At 42.6% G+C, this 24,526-nt stretch overlaps 1 protein-coding gene across 3 annotated transcripts in view; it reads left to right on the top strand.

Annotated features, from left to right (window-relative positions):
• LOC105492957 (LIM homeobox transcription factor 1 alpha) overlaps positions 1–24,526 on the top strand; it is a 155,380-nt gene that overhangs the window by 88,533 nt on the left and 42,321 nt on the right. For all 3 annotated transcript variants that reach the window (XM_011760347.2, XM_011760346.2, XM_071074807.1), the window contains exon 4: positions 18,991–19,223. In XM_011760347.2, coding sequence (XP_011758649.1) covers positions 18,991–19,223 — 233 coding nt within the window. The remainder of the gene's footprint in view (positions 1–18,990; positions 19,224–24,526) is intronic.

The raw sequence follows: 24,526 nt of genomic DNA, 5'->3' as shown, positions 1-24,526 counted from the left end.
GCTTCACCATTCATGAACTTTGCTTTAACACTGGTCCCAAAACATCGTGAGAAGAGTAAATATGTGGCATAGCAAAATTATTTAGTATATCATACAGTCAAATATGAGTGCTTTCGTTTATGCAATATTTTGGCTTAAACTTGGCTTCCCTCGTTATTAGATCAAATAATCCAGAGTGGTCCAGACTTTAGGCTCTTTCTAATATGAGTTTCCCAGAATTCTGCCTAGAGCCTCTAGGAGTCTTTACTTGCTCTAAATTAAGGCCAACACTCACTCCATAAGTGCCCTAGCTCCCCTCTGATCTCCCTCTCATTTACTTGTGGAATGTCACTCCGGTACTCCTCCCCCACTTCCCTCCTACATCCTTAAGACTTCTCTAGTACAAAATTATTCTTATCAGCAAACATTCCATAATTACTTCCATTAAAAACAATCTTTTGACCCTAGATCCCCCTCTGTCTGTCACTCAATTTCTCTGTGTTCTTTAGTAAAACTCTTTGAAAGAGATGTTTACTCTGGGTCACCATGTCCTCTCATTCCACTGAGGCTTTCTCCGTAGCCATGTCCCCTTCACTGACCTCCCCAGTACTGAGTTCCACTGCCAGTGCTCAGTCATCATCTCACTTGATCTGTCAGCAACCTTTGGTGGGTTTCATTATTCCTGTTCCCTTGAAATATTCACTTCAGTTGGTTTCCACTTCACTTTCCTGTTTTCTCCCTAGTCTCTTCTCAGTCTCTGTCATCTCTTACCTGGAGTATTTCAATAGCTTTCTCACTGGCTTTCTTCCTTCTGTTCTTATCCTCCCCACAAGTATCTCTCAACACAGCAGTGATAGTGATTTCATTAAAACTTCATCCTAGGTGTAGGATGAAAGAATTGAAAACAGGCATTCAGATAACTACATATGCACATAGGTTCATAACAGCACTATTCACCACAAAAGGTGGAAACAGCACGAATGTGCATGAATGGATGATTGATTGGATAAACAAAATGTGGTCTATCATACAATGGAATATTATTTAGCCATAAAAAATGGAGTATTGACACATGCTACTGAACACATGTACCTCGATATATGCTGCTGAATGCAATGAACCTAGAAAACATTATGCTAGGTGAAAGAAGATAGTCACAAAAGTCCACATATTATATGATTAAACATATATAAAATATCCAGATCAGGTATATCAGTAGAGACAGAACTCAGATTGGTGGTGGCCCACATTTGACGACAGGGAAAATGGGGGGAAACTGCTCAATGGGAAAAGGGTTTTATGTGGAAATGATGGAAATGTTTTGGAACTAGACAGAGGTGGTAGTTGTATTACATCGTGAATGTACTGAATATCATAGAATTGTTCCCTTTGAAATCTACGAATTTCACCTCAATAAATAAAGGAAGGAAGGAAGGAAAAGAGAAAAGAAAGAGAGATAGAGAGAGAGAGAAAGAAAGAGAGAGAGAAAGAAAGAAAGAAAGAAAGAGAGAAGGAAAGATAATTAGTTCATCCAGCATGTCATTTCTTTGCAAAATGCCCTCCCCTGGTTTCCAGCGGAAAAGGTGAAGTCCTCCCTGTGATCTACAAGGTTTCTCTGACCGATCCAGCCTTTCCCTTGTGAATTCTCTAATCTCAGCTCTTACCTCTCTTTCCTTTGCCCCATCTTTGCCACAGCCACACTGCACTCTACTATTTGTCCAAAATACTGGTCCTACTTCTACCTCAGGGCTTCTGCTCCTGCTGTTTTCTCCACGTAGAATGCTCTTCCCACAGATATTGGTAAGGCTAATTCCTTATCAGCTCCTTCAGATCTTTGCTTTAACATCAGTTATCCAGGGAAAATTATTACTCCCACAGAACTGGCACTTCTCATCCTCCTTTACTCCTTCATTTTCATCCATTGCACTCATCTGACATTTCGTTGGTACCTATTTGTTTTCTATCAAATGTAAACTCCAAGGTCAAGGATTTTCCCCTAGTGTGTTTACTGTTACATTCCTAGAACCTGGAGTAGTACCTCAATGTTAGCAGCTAGAATCATGGGCACCCAATAAACATTTGTTGTTTATATGAATAAAACCCCTTCCTTAAATAATCAATCATTTAGGTTCCCCAATTACCTTTTTCACTATTTACTAATTATAAGGATCTTTGTGTCCCTTTGTGGGAGGTGCTATGAAAGTCATATTTCTCCCAGTTGTGCCTATAAATTAGTTGGTCATGAGCTTTAAGTTGTTTCCTGGTTGGTGAAGCTGTTGTATGGGTTTTGTCTACGCCTTTTCTCTCTGCCCATCTCATGCAGTTTGGGAAAGGAATATTTTTCTTCATGGAGGTAAGGTACTGACCTGTTCTTGGAGGGATTCAGCCCATGACTGAAGTCTAGATAACAATACATTTCAACGACAATAACAATGACTAGGTTTTTTTCCAGAGTAGCTCTCGTTGGTACAGTGCAATGGAGGTTGATGCCAGTGTGTATGGCTCCCTGTTCACAGTGGAAAGACGTGCAGGGCTCAGAGAGGCACTCGTGTTTGAGTGACAGAGAAGTCTCTTCTTCCTGGATGACTGGGGCAGTGTCTACAAGCCTTGTGAAAGGGAACTCCACAAGAACTCCTCTGCCTCTTCCTTTGCCAAAAGACAAAAGGCTCCCTGCCCTTGTGCCTGGCTCTAGGTAATCTGCCAGTCACTGAATGATAGAGGCAGGTATTTCTCTTGGAACCAGCAAGAGAAGCCTCTGGCCTTATTTTTTGACTTGGAGGAGCAGGTCTGCAGCTTACTATTTTTGCGATTGTAACTTGGAACCTGAAGGTCCCAAGCAAGGAAGGGGTGGACTCCTGGGGCTTCTTTTCCTTTTTTTTTTTTTTTTTTTTTTGAGATGGAGTCTCACACTGTCACCCAGGCTTGAGTGCAGTGGCACAATCTCGACTCACTGCAAGCTCCACCCCCTGGGTTCCTGCCATTCTCCTGCCTCAGCCTCCTGAGTAGCTGGGACTACAGGCGCCCACCAACACGCTCGGCTAATTTTTTGTATTTTTAGTAGAGACGGGGTTTCACCGTGTTAGCCAGGATGGTCTCGATCTCCTGACTTTGTGATCTGCCTGCCTTGGCCTCCCAAAGTGCTGGGATTACAGGCGTGAGCCACCGCACCTGGGCTTCCTTTTTAATTTCGAGACAGGGTATTGCTCTGTCTCCCAAGCTGGAGTAGAGTGGCTTGAACATGGCTCACTGCAGCCTCGACCTTCTGGGCTCAAGTAATCCTCCCACCTCAGCCTGTCAAGTAGCTGGGACTACAGGCACACATGACCACACCTGGCTAATTTTTAAATTTTTTTTTATTGAGACGGGGTCTCCCCAAGTTGCCCAGGCTGGTCTCAAACTCTTGGGCTCAAGCGATCCTCCTGCTTCAGCCTCCTAAAGTGCTGGGATTGTAGGCATGAGCCACCGCACTAGACCTCCTTTTCCTATATCAGCATTCCCTTTAGTTTCACCTTGTAAGATCTGAGAGTGCACTGCCACAGCAAAATACAGACATCCCTCAAAGGTCGTGCTCTCTTGAAGACTTCCTCTGGTTGAGGACACCCTAACTTGTCATTATTTATTTCCATGGTTGGGAGGGGCTATCATTAAAAATTCCTCCCCAAACTTCTGGCTGTAGCATGCTGTGTGGATCGCTAGTCTAAGGCAGCATGTATGTGTGTGCGTGTGCGTGCATGTGTGTGAGCATATGCATGCTTTATGCATGTCTGTACATATAACTTGTCACTGTGATTTTAAACCAAGAATCCTGTTTCACAGAGATTTTTGTGGTTCTTTAGCTACTCATGTCTGTCCCTCTTCTTTAATCCTCTGAATGGAGCTGGGTATGGGGAGCAGAGCCATATGAAAGGCATCCAAGATGAAAATTATATTGCAGACTTGCACATGAGTTTTGTGGTTGGGGTGGTGGTGGGGGCTGTGTGCAGGCTGCCACCATTCCTCCTGGTTTTTCTATTTTTACCCAGTCCCTCCTTGCTTGTTTCAGCATAAGTCACAAAGTTGATCCTCTCCTGGGTTAGACTCATCCGGGATTGTTGATCTCAGTCTGGGTTTTCTTTCAAGTATTGGAGGGGAAACTCTTGCCTTTCCTTTCTAGGTAAAATATTTCAATATAATTGATAACCTTCTTCATTCAGCACTACCATATCAGGAGCTTGTGTTGATAATGGTGGTAGTACTACCTTGCAGTCACACAGAGCTTTTAATTTGCAAAATACCATCCTACCATTTGATGAGGACAACCCCCAAAGCTAAGTTAGGCAGTGATATAATGGCAGACTTGATTTAAATCCTGGCACCCCCAAACACTAGCTGTGTAAAATTGAGCACATTATTTAAACCTTCATAAGTCTTTGTTTTCTTGTCTGGAAAATGGGAATGAAATAGATTGCTAGATCACAGATGAGGGACATGATCTGATTTAGGTAGTAGGATAACCCTGAGTGTTGTGCTGAAGATCAGCATAGCAGGTGACAAGAGGAAGCAAGTGGTCCATTGAGGAGGTTGTGGAGGTAACCCAGGGAAGATACGGTGGAGGCAGGACTATAGTGGGAGCTGTGAGATAATGAGAAATGACTATCCTGGCTATTCTTTGAGGATGGAGCAGAAATTGCTTGTTGGCACATTGGATATGAGACGTGGAGGATAAAGAAGTCAAGAATGAGTCCACAATGTTTGTCTTGAGCAAAAGGTAAGATGTAGGTACCATCCATCAATGGAAATGGAGAGGTTGTAGTTGGAACAGATTTGAGCCAGGGTGAGGTGGGTGCGAAAAGATCAGGAATTTTATTTTGGTTTTGTTACATTTGATACTGTGATTAGAAATCCAAGTGAAGATGTTGAGTAGGTAGTTGGGTATACAAGTTCGATTTAAAAGAGCAAGCTGGGGTGGAGACAGAAATGTCAAAATCATTTAGCAAATGTATGATATTTAAAGTAATGGGACTGGCTAAGGTCAATAAGGGGAGTGAGTGTAGATAAAGAAAACTGAACATTTCATGGTCAGGGAGATGAAGAGAAACTGGTAAGGGAGAACAAAGCAGGAGTGACCAGTGAGGTGGGAGGAAAATCAGGAGTGAGCAGTCCTGAAAGCCAAATGACTGATGATGTCCAAGCCTGCTGACGGGCTTAGTATGGTGAGGACTAAACACTATGGAGGGCATTAGTGACCTTTTCAAGACAGTTTTGTTAGAAAGGGTGGGATAAATACCTGGTTGGATTCGTCTAAAAAGAGAGGAACTGGAGATAGTAAATAGAAGTAATTTAAACAATTTTTTTTCTACAAAGGTCATCAGATAAATGAAAAGGTAGCTGGTAGAGGAAATGGAATCAAGAGAAGGGTATTTTTTCCCAAAATGGGAGAAACAAGAAAAAAAATTGTAAAACATATTTGCAAAGAGGAAGAATATATGATGTAGTTTTTGAGTAAGCATGAAGTGACAAACTTTAGCACCTAAGTGGAAGAGTTAGCCCTAGATAGCATTGTAGGACATTCAAGACATCAGGTGGGAAGAGGATATCCCTTTAGCAAGTCAATATGAAGAGATTAGAGCAGGACTGCATTTGGCATCATATAATTCTGTCTTGACTAATTTAATCAAAGAGAGCTTTAATTTTTCTCACTAAGAGGGAGTCAAGAAGTAGGAAGTCCAATGAAGGTGTAACTGCTCAAGGAAGTTTTCAAGAATTCAGGCTTCTTTCTTCTTTCTCTGCATTCTTAACAGGTAGCTTTCATTCTCTTAGTCCCAAGATAGCTGTTTCATCTCTAAGTATTGCATTTTAATTCCAGGCAGAAAAAAAAGGGAAAGGGTAAAGAGGAAAATGTATGCACCAGCTGAGATTGTCTCATTTTATTGAGAAAACAGTAGCTTTTCTAGAGCTTTTCTCACCAATAGAATCCATGTACTACCTCACATGGCTACCCCTAGCTGCAAGGGAGGCTGGTGAGAGTTTCACTTGGGAACATAATCACCTGTATTTTGGTTAGAGAAGGTAGAGCATAAATAATGATTGTGTCTTTCAGTTAAAAAAAATCATTTTTTTAAAAAAAGTATGATAAAATACACCTAACATGAAATTTATCATCTCAACCATTATTAAGTGTACAGTTCAGTGGCATTAAGTACATTCATACTGTTGTGCTACTATCACCACTCTCTATCCACATACATCTTTTTATCTTGCAAACTAAAACTCTATGCTCATTAAATAGTACCTCTTCATTTTCTTTTCCTGGAAGCAACTGTTCTACTTTCATCTCACTGAATTTGACTACTCTAGGAACTTCCTAAGTACCATCATACTGTATTTGTCTTTTGCGAATGTCTTATTTCAGTTATCATAATATCCTCATTATGTCGTAGTGTATGTTAGAATTTTCTTCCTTTTTAAGGCTGAATAATATTTCATTGTAGGCATATACCACATTTTGTTTATCTGTTCATCTGTCAGTGACACCTGAGCTGCTTTCACCTCTTGGCTACTGTGCATAATGCTGCTGTGAACTTGGGCATACAAACATCTCCTTGAGTCCTTGTTTTCAATCATTTTGGCTATATATGCAGAAGTAGATTGCTAGATCACATGGTAATTCTACTTTTAATTTTTTGAGGAACCTCCATACTATATTCCACAGCACTGCACCATTTTACATTTCCACTGACAATGCACAAGAGTTCCAATTTCTTTACACCCAACACCTGTTACTTTCTTATCTCTTTGAGAGTAGCCATCATAAAGGGTATGGTGCCTTCCAGTTTTTAGTGGGTGGAAGGAGAGTTGAAATGGAAGGATAGGGAGAGAGTTGAAGAGTAAAATGGGTTAAAAAATTGAAGGATACAAATATTTTTAAAAATCAAGAAACAGGCCTGGCGCGGTGGCTCAAGCCTGTAATCCCAACACTTTGGGAGGCCGAGACGGGCGGATTACAAGGTCAGGAGTCGAGACCATCCTGGCTAACATGGTGAAACCCCATCTCTACTAAAAAATACAAAAACAAAACAAAACAAAACAAAACAAAAAACAACACTAGCCAGGCGAGGTGGCGGGCGCCTGTAGTCCCAGCTACTCGGGAGGCTGAGGCAGGAGAATGGCGTAAACCCGGAAGGCAGAACTTGCAGTGAGCTGAGATCTGGCCACTGCACTCCAACCCAGGCGACAGAGCAAGACTCTGTCTCACAAAAGAAAGAAAAAAAAAAATCAAGAAACAAGAACTGTGTCACCTCCACTGGATCAGACTTTATTGAAACTTCCGTGGAGTTCTCAAGACACCTGAAGTCTAACATGAAAGGAAGGCAACATAGTTCTGTGATAAAGAGGCTGCTTTGGGGTTTCAGGACCCCGAGCTTCTGTACACAGGCTCCATTACTGCTGGATTTTGGAGTGTGCATAATATGCCACATTCTGCTGTTATGCCAGTTTTGTCCTCTGAAAAATGAGTGTAATTGAATAAGATCCTAGAATCTGACCCCCTTTTCAATTATTTCAGAGCTAAGATGTTTATACAAGATTGCATGTGCTTTGAGATCGTTGAACTAAAGGCATTCTGGAAATTCAAATAATCCAGATATATTTTCCACCCATCAGTTAGAAAATGAAAGCTTCATAGCAGCTCCCTGTGGTTTTTATGCCACAGGGAGATTTTTACTCAGATTGTCAGTGGATGCTTTTCTTTTCTTGTTTGTCTCCCCTACAAGACTGGGTGACCCTTGAGAACAGGAGTCATGTATAAGTAGGAGGAAGATCATCATAACTGTCAGTGTTTTGAACATTGTTATATGCTAGGCAGTGCACCAGATGATTTGGGAACGTAATCATTGGTTTTCAGAATACTTTTAGTTCCTAATATAGTACTGCTGGAAACAGTTGATTCTAGGAGCTCTTCATTTGTGACACTATGGCTTTAAAAAAATTTTTTTTTGGACATATAGCACAATGGTAATAATAAGTGAAAAGTGATGTTGACCAAAGCAAACAGGATTCATGGAGAGTTTGACGTGGCCCCCTGTTAGTATCCCAGAATCTTTCCCATCAAAACACCATCAGTAAAACCCTTGTCCTTCCTATTATCACACACACATACACACACACACGCACACACACACACAGCCCAGGAAACATACATTCTTTGCAAGAGTGTACATTGTATTGGCCACGTGCCATCCAGCCAAGCCAAAAATTGTGGAACAATAGGAATCTGTGCCCAGAATATCAGCTAAAAATACCTCATTTCTCCTGCTCCGTTGTTTGCTGGATATGTTTAAGAGTGTCCCAGGAGGCTAATGAGGATGAAGGCAAAGGAAAACTGACATTTTCAAAGGAAACCAAACCTTAACTCCCTAAAAGGAAAACATATATTTTCCATATGTCTGTTTTATGTTTCTTGCCATTTGTGCCTGTCTGTGTGACAATATGCAAAGTCTATAAGTTGTGCCACCTTGGCTTGAGTTATTGAAATACACACTTTCACCACAGTCTTTTGCTCTAGGGCTTGACTCATACTTTTCAGGTTTCAACAAAGAAGAAGAGGGGAGGAAAAGAAAGCTTCTGAGTGGGAGAGACTCACTGTCCCACACACAGCGCACTCATTCAGCTTGTCTGACATTGTCTCCTCATTTAGTTGTTCAGAACACTGCTTAAGAGCCTGGAGGAGTACCTTTTCATCTCTCATTGGGCCATGTTATAATCTCTTTAGTTTCCTGATCATTGACTAAGTCTCAAGCTCTGTCTGGTCCTCTCAGCAATCATAGCTTTCTTTGTGGTCTGGGGTAGATTATTGCCCCTTTATTGGCCTTGGTTTCTTTCCATTTGTAATATGAGGAAAGAGGTTGACTGGTCTCTTGGTGGACAGGAAGTCAGATAGCCAGGGAAGCAAGGCAAGGATAGGGATGTCTCAATACATGTCCAACAATAGTCAGCAGCCTCTGTAAGAAGCAGTCATCTGAGAACCAAAATGATGTGGGGAAAGGGTCTGTTTCAAATATTTGCCAGATAGTGTCAGCATTAACCAAATAGCAACTGTTGGCTGTGGTTGGCTAAACATGGAGCTGACAACTTCCTGAACATATGCTGGGTGTTAGGCAATGAATTTGTGTGTGGGTCAACACTCGTGGCTGGTGTCAATATTGACCTTGGGTTAGGGTAGACCATAGCCATAGCTGCCTGAATGAGATGTACCCTCAGTTTCCTCTCAAGTGTTTGGCCTTTCATATTTGTTTGTTGGTGTCTTCTCCAGTAATATATGAAAGGCTGGTTGAAGTTTGATTTGATTTGGTATAATAATGAGGGACAGAGCCTTGAGATACATGTAAAGTTCTGTTTTTGGCTCAATTGACTGTCTTGAAATAAATTATCTTATATAAATATTTACATGGGTAGATATGGTAAACTGATTTTAATAAAGGCAGTTAGTGAGTACCACTTATCGAGAGCAATTAGTATGTGTCAGATACTTAAAATACACTATTTTACTTAATCTCCAAAATATCTTATAAGGTTGTTATGATCTCATTTTTAGAGATAAAGAAGCTGAGGCTCCAAGAGAGTTTGTAACTTGATCAAGTTCTTAATCAAGGTTTGAATCCAGGTTTTATCAGATGTCAAAAGCTGTCCTCTTCCCACAATGTCTTGCTGAGTCTGGAATGGACACTTTGTGAGAACAAGAAAAGCAGTTAGTCTACCATTTCAAGGTAGAAACCACCCATTGCCAGCAACATTTGTGATAGATGAAAAACCATGTGCATTATCCTGCCCTTCTTGGTGATACCAGTGCCTCCCGGAGCCTCTGGGACGTGCAGACATCATACTTAGCAGTTCTCGCTCCCACTCGTTCATCCCATTGTATGGTCCTCCTTATAGCTCCCCAGGAGCTGCAGGCAGACAGAGACCCTGATTGGCTCTGCCAGCCACTTATTGTTTCCCATTTTCTCACCACTGCAGAGTCTTGAGACTGTCTCCTATAGAAGATCCTGCCACTCTATTGTCCATGCAGACTTTCCCACCGCCCCAGGACCATGTGCTCAGTTGCTTATTGTGGTGTTGTTGGCTCAGCCTCAAGGACAGAGACCTTGAGCCAGCTGACAAGGTTGCTTGTGTCACTACTTCTAAGGCCACAAGCCATGCTTTTGGTTCTCAATACTTTTGAATACTCTTCTCTCACCATCTCTCCTTCAGTTTAGCCACATGGTCTCCCAGACTCCCAGCAGCAGATTTTCCGGCAGACAGTTTTGGCTTATGGCCAATCCCTGTCTCTGCCTGGATGACCTCAGTTACCAAGTCAACATGGCACTGAATGAATGCTGCTATGCTGCCCCCTGGTGGAGAGGTGGAAACTGAATGATACACAGATTCCTGCCTCGTTAAAGAGCCCCAAACCCTCTCTTACTTTCTAAACCAGAGGGTTCATATACCTTATCAAAACTCATATCGGTGGTGCCTGGAGAAAGACAGCTGACCTGTAGTAGACTACTGTCCAAAGCTACAGATGGCTGTGATTTCTTATTTTGGTGGGGCAAACGCAGTACACTACAGTTGGCTCAAACTGGCATCAGGGTTTTTCATGGATTTGCTTTGTCCTCCATCCTTCTACTTGTTTGTCTATGGTATGGAGGCTTTAAGAAGCTCTCTTTAAGGTCTGCAGAACTTTGGGATGAGGTTAATGAAGATCTTAGCCTCTTTCTGGGTGGATTTCCTCAGGTTTTCCTGGGTCCAACCCTGTCCCCATTGGCTACATTTCTGCCTATATCTTGAAAAGAATGACCCGACTTACCAGGCTCCCCAGGGAATAGGGTTCCAGCAAGATTTGTCTTGTTTCCCAATCTCTTTGGAGTCACAGTAGACTCTTGGCTGGTGGTGTTGGGTCAGAGTGTCCCCACACACTATTTGTTTCTAACCCACACCCATAGAGGGTAGGCCTCTTTCAGAAATCCCTTCAGGTATTTTGGGGTCCATGAGCTGAGTAGCCTAAAGGGATCAACTTTCTTTTTTAACTCCTGCCTTTCACCTACCTACATGTCTGCAGTGGAGTCTCGTCTCAGGACCTTCTACAAAACCATGGGCCTGTCTTGTGACTCTCTCATGAGCTGAGGCTGCCATCTTAACTGCTTGATCTTTCTACATGTTTCTCCTATGAAGACAGTGCTAGAGAGCATGTGGGAGAGAAATACAAAACAGGACCCATGAGTTCGCCATCCCAGAGTGGCTCTCTCTTACGGAGAGAACTGAAATATGGTCAGATTCTCTTTGAGTTGATAAAATGGTTCTATTTACCCCTATCCCACAAATTTAGTTAGATAATGGATAAAAAGAATATCACACTTTCTAGCACTGAGTGGGTATTCAATAAAGATTAATTCTTTTTTTCCTGTCCTCCATAAGCCCCCTTCCTTTGCAGAAATATTATTTTTGGAGTTGAAATATATTCTAACGATGAAGACACTGGTGTTCAGAATGGTAGGGTGATTTTCCTAAGATTACACAACAGGCATCGAAATCCAGGAGTCCCTAGAGTGTCTCGGTTGGTTGTCATCTTGTGTGGAGACTGTAATGCCTGCAGTACAGGAGTGTGCTTTGCATCCCGAAGTTCGGTGCTTCTTTGTTGATTGTCATAGACTTGTCTGCTAGTAGTTTCTCAGGCATCAACCCTTCATGTCTGCTTTTGAAACCTTCTTGTCTCCTTGGTTACAGAGGAGGCTTCTCAACTCCTGTAATAAAAACTTGAAATATAAAAATGGGAGTAAGAAATTATCCAGCCTAGTGGGTTTCCAATGTGTCTTAGGAGCAAAATGTTGTCTTCCAGTGATACTCTTGTATTAATAGAATAGATGTCATGTCTTTTGGCTTTAGCTGTTTTATATTTATATATATTTGAATGATATGTTTCTGGAGAAGATTTTGTTCAAGAATTACCATAGCAAGGCAGTGTCATGTTAAAACGCTATCTGGAGACCTGAATTTAGATGTGAACGAAGTGGGTTTCTCTGGTTGAAAGTGTGTGGAGACCTAGGAAACAGAGTCATCCTTCCTCCTCAGCCTCTAAGTTCTAGACAACTCTGATCTAGGACAGAACATTTCCATGGAGAAATGGATGATAAGATAACCAAGATTCGGGGAAAGATGGTGGCTTTTCTGAGGCATCTTGGAAAAGGCAGCACTTTTGAGCCCAGGTTTCTCATTCCAAGTCCTGTGTTCTTTCCCCGACACCTCACCTAGGGCAGGATGACTGAGTTTGGTTACAAGAAACACTGCTTCAGTTCGATGATCTTGGCCCATGTTGGAGAGAGGGTGAGAGGCCCATGGTTTGGTGTAAGGAGCATGTTCTGCCTGCACCGTGAGCAGTGTGTCTCCTTGGTTCATCTTCTGGTTCAGCACTATGCTCTGGAGAGGCAGTCATGCACATGTCAAAGCAGGGAGGAGTCAGTGGAAGGGCTCATGCTGCGGAGGAAGTGTTCTCTTAGAATGGAACTCTTTAACTCTTTTTTTTTTTTTTTTTTTTTTTTTGAGACGGAGTTTTGCTCTTTCTCTCTTGTTGCCCAGGCTGGAGTGCAATGGTGTGATCTCAGCTCACCGCAACCTCAGCCTCCCGGGTTCAAGAGATTCTCCTGCCTCAGCCTCCTGAGTAGCTGGGATTACAGGCGTGAACCACCATGCCTGGCTAATTTTGTATTTTTAGTAGAGACGGGGTTTCACCATGTTGGCCACGCTGGTCTTGACCTCCCGACCTCAGGTGATCTGCCCACATCAGCCTCTCAAAGTGCTGGGATTACAGGCATGAGCCACCGCACCCGACCAGAACTCACAAAATTCTTAAGCAACAAGAACCATGTTTGAGGCAAGAAAGAAAAATCCACAAGGGTCAAATGATAAAGGCACAAAAAAATTGTGCTACACCTTATAGGTCACAAAGTACTCCATGTACATTTAATCCTCATTAGTCCAGAAATGAAGACATCATTATTACCTTTTACATCAAAGCAAACTGAGGCAGCAAGTGATGAAGTGGTGTTCTCCTTAGCTTCCAGTCATGCTGCCTGGAAGTGGCAGAGCCTGAGAACCCAGGCTCTCTCACCAAAACTGAAAGTTATGCATCTTATAGCTTGCAGCTGTACAAGAAGAGATGTCAGCAAGGCATTGAATAGCATATCGGCCAACCTCTATTTTCCTGCTTGGCAGAGTGAGTGGAAAAGGGAGAGTGAGAGGAGGTACAGGGAGAAAGAGGAAAAGAAGAGAAAGTGTAAGACAAAAGATTCTGTGACCTTTAGTCTAAGCTAAGTGAAGGTCTCTCCTTTGTGCTATTCCCAGCTATTTCTCTCTGCATATCCCAACACATCCTACTGAGGTCATATATTTAGAGTCTGCTGCCTTCCAGAGAATGTGAACTCCCTAAGGAGAGGGACAGCCTTATTTATCACGGCATCCCCAGAGCCTTCCCCACAGAGAGTGATCAATAGAGGAAGAACAGCACTGAGTGCTTAGTCTCTGCAACAAGTACTGCACTGGATGCTTTCCCAAGAGGTAGATACTGTTATTCCCATTTTACAGGTGAGGGAATTAAATGCAAAGAGGAGATAAGGAATCAATTGAAGAGCCTTCAGGGGCAGGACAATTTATAACATCAAGGAAAGCTGGGTGGTGTTATGTATGCCTTGATGAGCTGGACATCTCTGGAAGCCTTGTCCAGCTGGCCAGGGCACAGCCAGGCTGCCAGGCTGTGAACCCACAGTGAGGTCTCATTAGCATTCAGTGGGGGAAGTAACCATGGGGGATGCCATCCAGAGCATTAGGAAAAGACAGGCTGTGTTTTAATTATGACCCGGACTTTTGAACAAACCCTTTTCTCTGCTTGTCTGAGCCTTAGAGAAAACAACTTGTGGGAGGTGTACAGTCGGCAGCTGGGTCCACAGCAGTAGCCGTACAGCTGTGTACACATCTGGCACACAGGTGGTGGACCACATGCAACTTTTCCCCTTGAATTGCTCTGGGGTTAGTGAAGGTAATAGGAGTCAAGGTAGTAAGGCGAGGTTGATCTGGTTTGAACCCAGAAAGGGAGGGAAAAACAGAAGGAGAGAAGAAAAAAACAGGACTGCCCTGCTCTTCCTGGTCTGTAATCCCCAGTGACCATGACCATTTCAGGATTTGAGCCCAGACAACTCCCGCCACTTCCTCTAGCCACTCCTGAGTCAACATGGTGGGCTTTCTTTGTTGAGCTCACTCCAACCCTCCCTTCTCCAACTTGGGGGAAATTTTTGGAGTGGGGGATGAAATTAAGAAGGCAAGAAAAAGAGGAGGAGATTAGCAGGGTGGAAGTTAGACAAGCACAGATGCTACCACCTGCTGTTGCAGCTTCTCAAGTGCTTGTTGACTCCCTGGGAGCATTTGCCTTGAGTCTGTTTAACAGTTAATTCCAGGGGAAGGGGAGGAGAAGGAGGGCTTGGGGACAAAGGGCCTTTGACCAGCTCCTGGAAAAGCATTGATTAGTTTGCTCAGGTTGGCAAACAGCAACCGGGGACTTGGGGCCCAGGGATGAAATGGGTGGATTTTCTACCCAATGACAGTATCCAGCATAGGGGAGAGGGAGTCAAGGCAAATAGTCAAAGGGCTGATGTGCCAGAGGTTTAGACATAGAGAGAAAAACTGCACTAGGTGAGAGGGCAGGGGAAGGGCAGCTGGAACCTGGAGTTCCAGGCTCTACCATAACTGTTAGTGATAAACGAGCCATTCCAACCCCTTGGACTGTCCCCCAGTTTCACTTCCTCGCTGAAACTGAGAGGCAGAGGAGAAGCATATCGCGATAGGTTATTCTGAGGTGCTTCTGATGGCCAAGGGCAGGGAGAACTGGTGTGGTACTTCAAGGCCTTTGTTGAAAGGAAGACAGCACATGCACTTCCAATCCTGCAGCCTGGCCTCTGTCCCAGGAGGCTGTTTCCTGAGAGGTGGCTTCATCATCTTTTCCAAGCCTTGCCTTCCTTCACTCAAAGAATTTGAATGGCCCTCTTTTTTGTGTCAACCTGTGCTAATGCCTCCCTGGGAACTTCTCCTTAGCTTCCCCTTCATTCCACCCTCAAAACTCTTGCCTTCTTCCAGGAAGCTTCCAAGGTAAACACACAGTGCACATGTATTGACTTAGAATCATAAACCAGCACAATTTAGAGTTGGGAGGTGATTAAATATTATAATTACATATACGATAGCTTTATGCCATTCTATTTTATATTCATGGGACATTGCTTTATATTGTTCTTATATTCTGTTCCCTAAAGGTAAATCCGTAAGGTTAGACATGATTTATCTATTCATTTATGTGTTTGTTTACTGTCTCTCCCACTAGCACGTGTGCTACATGAGGTCAAGGATTTGTCTGTCTTGTATCCTTTTGTGCCTACAACAATGCCTACCACATAACAGACACTCAGTATGTACTTGTTTATGTACATGAATGCTGTTTGGATGGGGGTTTCTTTTCCTCCTCTCCCTGTAAAGACACAAAGTGTGGTATATTGCAGGGTGCATAGTGGATGCTTCTGAATAAATGAAAGAATGAATGAAATGAATAAATGATTGAATGAGTACATGAATGAGATTTTGAGTGAATGAATTGGCAGCGCTTAGGCCATCATGGTAGTTGGCCTGCCTATATGAAATGCTCTTCAGTTGTTCCTGTTTTCTTAGCTCCTGCCGGGGTGGGGCTCATCAGCAGAGCACGGTGGCCTCAGCTCCCTGGATAGGCTTTGAGTCAGTTCGTATCTAGCTTTATAAAGAGGAGAGTGGTGTGGAGTTTTATCTGCTCTCTCTGGCCATTCTGTGCCCCCTTGACATTCTCTCCTGTACACCATCTGACCTTTCCGTATCTACTGACCCGTCTGGCACGTGGGGATAAACAGAGTGTTTTTGAAAGTATTTTCCCCTCTATTTTGCTACTACTTTAAAAAAGAAAAAAAAACCTCTTTATTTTGGAAATAGTAAAATGAATGTTATAGTGAATGAATCCCAGAGATATTCTTAGGGTATATTGTCTCTGTGCTTATGCCAAAGTTTTGACAAATGCAATTATGGTATCATCAAGCAACTTAAAAAAGAAAAAGGAAACAGAGGGATCTGCTTCAAATTTTAGTTTTCTCATAGGTTACCCTGAATTGTTATTTCTCTGGAGTGACAAGGAAGAGAAGAGAGACGTCTTTATTGGATATCTATTATGTGTCAGCTCATATGCTAGGCTGTTTATATATATTATGTTATTTCAGAAAGAGGGTGAACAAATTAGATCCACGAGTCAAATAAAATCAACTTTTATTGAGCACCCACCATATGTGAGAGTATATAAATATTCCACAGGCCTTGTTCTTGAAATAGGAGTTGTTGACAAGATAAGTTATAAACATGGGAAAAGTAAAATAATAAGGCAAGAGTAAGATAATATTTTGAGCCAGCAGTTGCAAGCAATTGATGGTAGAATTTTTGTAGCTGGAGGAGACTGGCCTAACATCTTAATAACAGACAGAAAAAAGGAGATATGAAGGCGCAGGCTAAACAACCTGCCCAAGATTTTGCAGGGTTATCTGTAGAGCTGGTGGCAGAGCACAGGCCTCCAGTGCCCACCACTTTTCATATTGTAGTTCTGAGACATCTCCGGAGAACTGTGGAATGACCCACAGAGATAGTTCCTGGTATCATCATTCAAAGGAGGGGCAGTCACTTCAGGCTGGGGGGCACAGATCAGGGCAGGATTCAAGGAGAAGATGGAAGCTGCCGTGTCCTGAAGGGTGGTTTGGGTTCAGATAAGTTAAACAGGAAAACATCATTTCTAGGATGGGGAAATGACATAAATAGTCCCAGAGGTAGGAAATAAGTAATTTTGTATATTGGAGTCTTCGCATTATTGTTACCTGCCAGCTCTGACCACTAGGACCCTGGGAGCCATGCCCCATGCTTTCGTATCTCCCAGCTGTAGGCTCTGCCCCCTTCTTTCTGTCTTACCTCTGCTGCATGAGTCCTGACCCTGATAATTTCCCAGCCGCTCACTCATCTCACTACCTCTGTTTCTACTCCACTTTTCATATAGCCAAGAGCTCCTTTTCCAGAACTTGGATATTACCATGTTAAAAAACCATTCAAGCCTAGTGAGGTGGCTCATGCCTGTAATCCCAACACTTTGGGAGGCCGAGGTGGGAGCATCACTTGAGGTCAGGAGTTCAAGACCAGACTGACCAACATAGTGAAACCCCATCTCTACTAAAAATACAAAAACTAGCTGGGCGTGGTGGTGTGCGCCTGTAATCCCAGCTACTCAGGAGGCTGAGGCAGGAGAATCGCTTGAACCCAAGAGGCGGACATTGCAGTGAGCCAGGATCACGCCACTGCACTCCAGCTTGGGTGACAAAGCAAGACTGTGTCTCAAAAAAAAAAAAAAAAAAAAAAGCCATTTGATACTCCCAATTGCTGGCCAGATGATGTCCAGCTTCCTACTGTGTGATTGAGTCATGACTTAACCTCACCTGCCACCTTCTTGGAGGTACCTGCCTCTAACTTGGTGGAGTGCACCCTACGACCTGGGCATCCATGCCTGTTCATGGCTCCAGGCCTTTACACAGGCTGTTCCTCCTCTGGGAATGTCCCTCCTCCCACCCGTTTGTGCCTGCCAGCCTGCCTTCCTTCCTGTCTTTTGTTTGATTTAGATTTATTGAATACATACTAAATGCACCCCCCACTCACTCCCTGCAGGTTAGTTATTTCCCGCTCTGTACTCCCACAGCCCTCTACTTTAATTATTTGGATATGTCTATCTCTTCCATTAGCCTGAACTCAATTCGGAGGGGGATTTTCCTTTATTCATCTTCACATCACTAGCACTTACTGCTTTTGGCTTGGCATATATAATAGATACTCTAACTGTTTTGTTGAAAATAAATGAAAGAAGAGTTAAGTCTTGAGAGATAGGCTGAATCTATTGAATATCAGGCTGGGAAATTGGGATGCCATTTCTCAAAAACTAGCTTACACATCTAAGCTCTTACACATCTCAAGAGCTTGCTAAGAATTCACATTCTGGGGCACATCCTTTTACACTCTCACAGGAGTGGGCCTGGACAATTTTATTATTGCTATTGCTGATTGAAATAATTTAACTAATAAGCTCCCCTAGGGATTCTGAACAACTTGCCTGGTGCCAGTCTGTAGACCAACCTTTGAAAGCACTGTGTCATGAACAACAGCAAATAAATTCTGGGCATTAACTCGGATACTCTTCCTTTTTTAATCTTTAATTTTATTTTAGGTTCTGGGGTACATGTGCAGGATGTGCAGGCTTTTTACATAGATAAATATGTGCCATGATGGTTTGCTGCATTTATCAGCCCATCACCTCGGTATTAAGCCCAGTATGCATTAGCTATTTTTCCTAATGCTCTCCCTCCCCCCACCCCACCCCCTGAGAGGCCCCAGAGTGTGTTTTCCCCTCCCTGTATCCATGTGTTCTCACTGTTCAGCTCCCACTTATAAGTGAGAACATATGGTGTTTGATTTTCTTTTCCTGCAGTGGTTTGGTGAGGATAATGGCTTCCAGCTCCAATCATGTCCCTGAAAAGGACATGATCTTGTTCCTTTTTATGGCTGCATAGTATTTCATGGTGTATATGTACCACATTTCCTTTATCCAGTCAGACACTCTTCTTCAGTCTTTGAGTGACTCAACTGCATGCTTCAGTGCAATCTCCTCAAGGATTAAATAACCTGGATTTAAAATACATTTCATTCTAACATTCATATCGTAGTTCTTGAAGTTCCTTTTGCTGTTGACTTCAGGGGAGACCCATAGGGAATAACTAACCTGGATTTAAAGTACATTCCATTCTAACATTCATATCCCAGTTCTTGAAACTCCTTTTGCTGTTGACTTCAGGGGAGACCCAGGACCAAGCCAGATTTTACTCATGGTGCATGTACTTCCTTTCTTCCTGCTGCCAGGCTGTTTGCTGTTAAATGTGGGGGCTGCTTCGAGGCCATCGCTCCCAATGAGTTTGTTATGCGGGCCCAGAAGAGTGTATACCACCTGAGCTGCTTCTGCTGCTGTGTCTGCGAGCGACAGCTTCAGAAGGGTGACGAGTTTGTTCTGAAGGAGGGGCAGCTGCTCTGCAAAGGGGACTATGAGAAGGAGCGAGAGCTGCTCAGCCTGGTGAGCCCAGCAGCCTCAGACTCAGGTGAGTGCCAGGTGGCGGGCAGGGCTGTGGTGGGGTGGGTAGAGTGGAGTTGGGTGGCTGTCTGCATTGTTTCTTCCCTAGAGGGCCAGCCTCCAGGGCAGCCTAGCTCCATGGCAAGGCAGTTCTGTGTATTCCAGGAACTTTCTTTGTAAGCTCAGAGTAATCTCTCATCAGTCAGCGATTACCATGACGATGGTGCATAACAAATTACCCTCAAATTCCATGGCATACAACCATAAACACTTCACACACACACACACACACACACACACACACACACACACACACACACACACACACGTGTCTGGGTTAATTGGAGTTAACTGGACTTTGCTTCAGGCTTTCAGTCACCTGGAGTCTGCTGATCTCAGCTGAGCTTAGCTCCAGGCTGTAGACAAGGTTTAGGAATACTCTGTGCCATTCATTCCAGGATCCAGGTTTGAGGAGCAGCAGCTGCAGGGCATGATCTTCGGAGAGTGGTAAAAGTGCAAGAAGGCATGCCCAACCACAGAGCACATTTCAAGCTTCTGCACACATCATGTCTGCTAATATTCCATTGGCCAAAGCAAATGGCAATATCAAATCCAAAGTCAAGAGGAGAAGAAATACACTCCATGCACCACAAACCCCTGCCCATGTATAGATACATAATACTTTTAAAGAGAATGATGGATTGGAACCAATAATTCAGTCTACCACAATCACCAAACTGTCCTAAGCTTTTGTTTCCTCATTTGTCAAGTGGGAAAGATGGAATCTATCTAAGGCTTGGCAGGTCACATAAAGAAAGGCACTAGAATGATTTTGTTCTTTCTCCTCATCAGCCACTTGACCCTCCCTCTTATTGCCTTGAGGGTTGGCGAAAGAGAGAAGACAGGAGAGGTTCAGAGATTTTACAGGGCAGGCTTCACAAGGCCAGACAAATTACATTAAATTAACACTGACTACATTCAACATGAAATGCCTTTTTGGAGTGTTGGTCCACACAGCTCCAGCATTCCTCTTATCCATAGGAATCTGTGAGATCCAATTAGGTCACATCTATGTGACCTTACTAGTTCTTGCCATTGCCAATTCCAGTCCATTTCCAAGCCCCCTGTAACCTCACTCTATCCATCTCTTTGGCCTGTTTGGGAGGTTCTGATCACTCCCATCCTTCACTCCAGCCTTACTAGGCCCTAGCACCTGTCAGTGTGTCTCACCCACTCTCAAATCTTAAAAGTCTATTCCTTCTCTGCCTCTTTCCCTCTCTCTTTTGTCCTGCTAGCTTATCCTTTAAGCTTCCCTCTAAAGGCAACTTTATCGGGAAGGTCTCTTAATCCCTCATGCTGGGTGAGTTTACCCTTAACTTCTGCTACTGGGATATTTACTTCATTGTAGTTACATGTTTGGTTGTTTCTTATTCTTTTCAGAGTGCTAAACTCTGTGAAGGACAGTGTGTGTCTTATTTACCACTGTATTCCCAGGGCTAGCACAGGCATGGAGCACTGAGGGTGCCTGATAAACTCTTTGTTAAAGAGTGAATAAACACATAAGAAAAAAGCATCATGGCATGGTGCTTAAGTGCAAAAGCTTTGGAGACAGACAGATGGGATGCCTTAGCCAGGTTTTATCACTATATCTCTGTGACTTTGGGCAAATTTTGGAACCTCTGTAAGCCTCAATCTTCCCAGCTATAAAATGGTGATGATCACACCTACTAACAGGTTTATTGTTGGAGAATGAGACAGAATGCATATAAAAAGCCTGGCGTTCAATAAATGCGGGTGCTTGACATCCACTAGACAGTGTTAGCATCTTTGTAGCAGCCGTGTTCTGCTCCCTTTACCTCCAGGTTGGTTCTTGCCTGGCCTTGCTTGCAGCCTTAAGAAAGCTGACATCAGGAAAGCCCCAACTTCTACTGGTGTTATTGGCCTTAGGTTTTCCTGGATTTATTATTTTGATTTAAGGGAAATTTCTCCTTGTCAGGAACACTGGCACCAACTTATGGAGTATCTTCTTCAGGGGCAGTTGGGCCCATTCTAATGGGTATACCACTTGGTATTAAAAGGTCAACTTATCCTGTCATTTTCCTCCAGGTATCTTGCTGTGTCCACCCTCTTAGACTTCCTCCCTAGAATCCTGTAGAATTTCTAATTTCCCAAGGGCTTAGGTGTTACGGTGATCAGAATACCAGCATGACCATAGAAAGATGTGTACTACCCTCCCCTCCTACCTCATCAATATTACTTTGAATGAATGGGGAGTGCTGTCTCTTGAGTAGTTTTACTCTTTGTTAGATCTAATAATTAGAATGACATTCTAGCATTTCCTGTGTTAAATCAAAAATTACTTCCCTGTACCTTTCTATCTATGGTGTAAACACTCAATAATTTTGTTGAATAATTAAATGAATGAATTATAATTCTGTTCTCTGAAATTGGAAAAAATAGGTCTGATCTAATCATTTGAAGGCAACAATTATGTCCTTATTCAGTCTTGACTTCTCTATCCTAAACATACATAATCCCTTCATTTGATATGGGTTTCTCACATAGAAACCCATATGATATGCTTTCTCACATAGAAATAAATGCTGCGGTCTAGCCTTTCCTGATAAACATTTGTTTGGAGGCTTAATCACTAAGTTATTCAGTAGTCCCTGTGTCAACGGTTTACAGATTTTACTTCACTACAAAATCAATACGAGGCATTAGTGGATTGGCTCCACGCCCCTACCTCTGCAAAAAAAAAAAAAAAAGCAATAGCAAAAGCTTATCTAATCTAAGCAACATTTACAGATTAATAAAATTATAATGCTCAGTACCAGGGAACTGCAACAGATTCACTTTCTGATCACATTTTCAGCAATACCTTCAGTTATGGAAATTTCTCTTTGAGGCTGATATTGACATATTGGAGCTTTCCAGTTTACTCATTCAGTACACATATCTTGAGTGCTTGTATTATGCCAGGCACAGAGTCAGAATATGAATGACAAGAATGATGTGGGGATGGGGAGGTCTCAAAAGCATATCAAATGAAGGAATTGTGTATGTTTAGGATAGAGAAGTCAAGACTGAATGAGGACATAATTGTCTTCAAATGATTTGATCAGACCTATTTTTTCCAGTTTCAGAGAACAGAATTATAATTCATTCATTTAATTATTCAACAAAATTATTGAGTGTTTACACTGTAGATAGAAAGGTACAGGGAAGTAATTTTTGATTTAACACAGGAAATGCTAGAATGTCATTCTAATTATTAGATCTAACAAAGAGTAAAACTACTCAAGAGACAGCACTCCCCATTCATTCAAAGTAATATTGATGAGGTGGGAGGGGAGGGTAGTTCTAGAAGACCTCTGTTATCCCTTTCAACTCTAAAAACCTGTAATTATTTTTGTAGTTTTAAATGAAGTGACATTAAAGTCTCAACCAGAATCAAATATCTTACCTGGACTACTCATTTTGTCAATTATATCAATGCTGCTTGTCTTGTATCATAAATTTTTTTGTGTGCCAAAGCTTGCCTCTTTACTGAGAGACAAACTTCTAGAGAACAGGGTTGTAGCTTTTGGTTCCTTTGTTCCTTTAACAAAGCTTAGCATGATGTCAAGAGAAGAGTAAGCGATCAAGAAGTACCTAATTAGTTGAATTAAATCTTCATGGAATGAAGTCCACATCATTGTTAACAGAAAGCAGACAACTTTAGGATCTGCCCCAGTACAAATACAGTTCCTCCTCTGGTTTCTGTCTTGAGTACCATACATATATATTGTAGGTGTTTGATAAGTGTTTGTTAGTGAATGACTGATCTAATATCTTTAACCTTTTTATCAATAACTTGGATGAAGACACAGAAGGCAGGTTTATTTGGTTTACAGATGACACAAACCTGGCAAGGAAGGCTGGTGTGGCAGTGGATACTCCCAATGTTCAAAAAGATTTTGACAAGCTAGCAGAACTGCACAAAGGCAGCAAGATGAAATCTAACCATCGTCTCCCAAAATTCAATTGTAATTGTATGAAATGGTGCCTGTTTTGAGCGAATTCCACATGGGGTTATAGTTGGCAATAAACCCAACAGGAGCCAAAACAGACATATGCTGCATTAATAGAACTACAGTGTCCCTAATGTGTAACTATAGTTTCAGTATTATTATTATTATTATTATTTTTTGCCCTGGTCAGAGCACATTTAGAATATGTGGGCTAATTTTAAATGATACATTTGAGGAGGTCATTGACTAACCAGAGAGAAACTTGAGGAGAGTAATTAGCTTGTTAAATTATAAATAATTAAAGAGACTTGGTGTATTAAGTAAAAATAAGGCTAAGGAACATATGAGAGTCACTCCTAAGGTTGCCGACCCATGTACTGGGGAAGAAATGACAGATTTTGGTTCAACATAGGGTAGAACTGTGTCTGACAAAGGATCAGACTGGATTGCCTTTATGGGAAATAAACTGGTTGTCCCTTAACATTTTAGTTACAGTTGGTGGAAGACTGTATCAATGACCTCTAGGGTGGCTTACACCTAGGATTCTAGAGGGAGGAAGGAGGGAGGGGGGCAAAGGTTGAAAAACTAACTCTTAGGTACTGTGCTTATTACTTGGGTGATCAGATCACTTGTACCCCATACCTCAGCATCATGCAGTATACCCATGTAAAAAACCTGCACATGTATGCCCTGCATCTAAAACAGAAGTTGAAATTATTATTATTTTAAAATGTATAGTTCTGTGATGCTGACTGATCTTACACAAGAGCATGATGGGATACCAAACTCAGGACATCTGCAACTGCTGTGTGCCCTTTTCTGGTGTGGGCCAGCCTTTTTGTCCTGGTCCCTGCTTTCCTGATGGCCTTGAAGCAGCCTCCCAAGCAGATGAATGGAATTTGTAGCCAGAGTCAGATGATTTTTTTTTTTTAACACTGGGCAACTTGGATGCCCAAGGTCTCCAGGAGAGACCCCCGAACATTTACAAACTTCTACATAAGTCTCTAGAAGTGGTTTTCTCCTTCACCAGAGAATCCCAGGCTCTTGAGATTGGCAGGCACTTTGGAGTTTATCCAGTCCAAGTTCACATCAGATACTTATCCAGCCTCTACTTGAGCACTTCCTATCATGGGGAGTTGAAGAGATAGAGGGGAAAAACACCAAACTGCTTTTTCTCCTCTCTACTCTCCACTCCACGCAACACTTCCGACACCAGCTGTGTAGGGGTTTTCCCCACATAGCAAGCAATTCTCCAGTGGACACCAGCTGGGCATCCCTTAATTCAATTTAATTCTGACACTGTCTACCTAGGGGTAAC

Source organism: Macaca nemestrina, chromosome 1, assembly GCF_043159975.1.
Source record: "Macaca nemestrina isolate mMacNem1 chromosome 1, mMacNem.hap1, whole genome shotgun sequence".
NCBI classification, from domain to species: Eukaryota; Metazoa; Chordata; class Mammalia; order Primates; family Cercopithecidae; genus Macaca; species Macaca nemestrina.
This window is presented reverse-complemented; position numbering and strand designations above follow the sequence as displayed.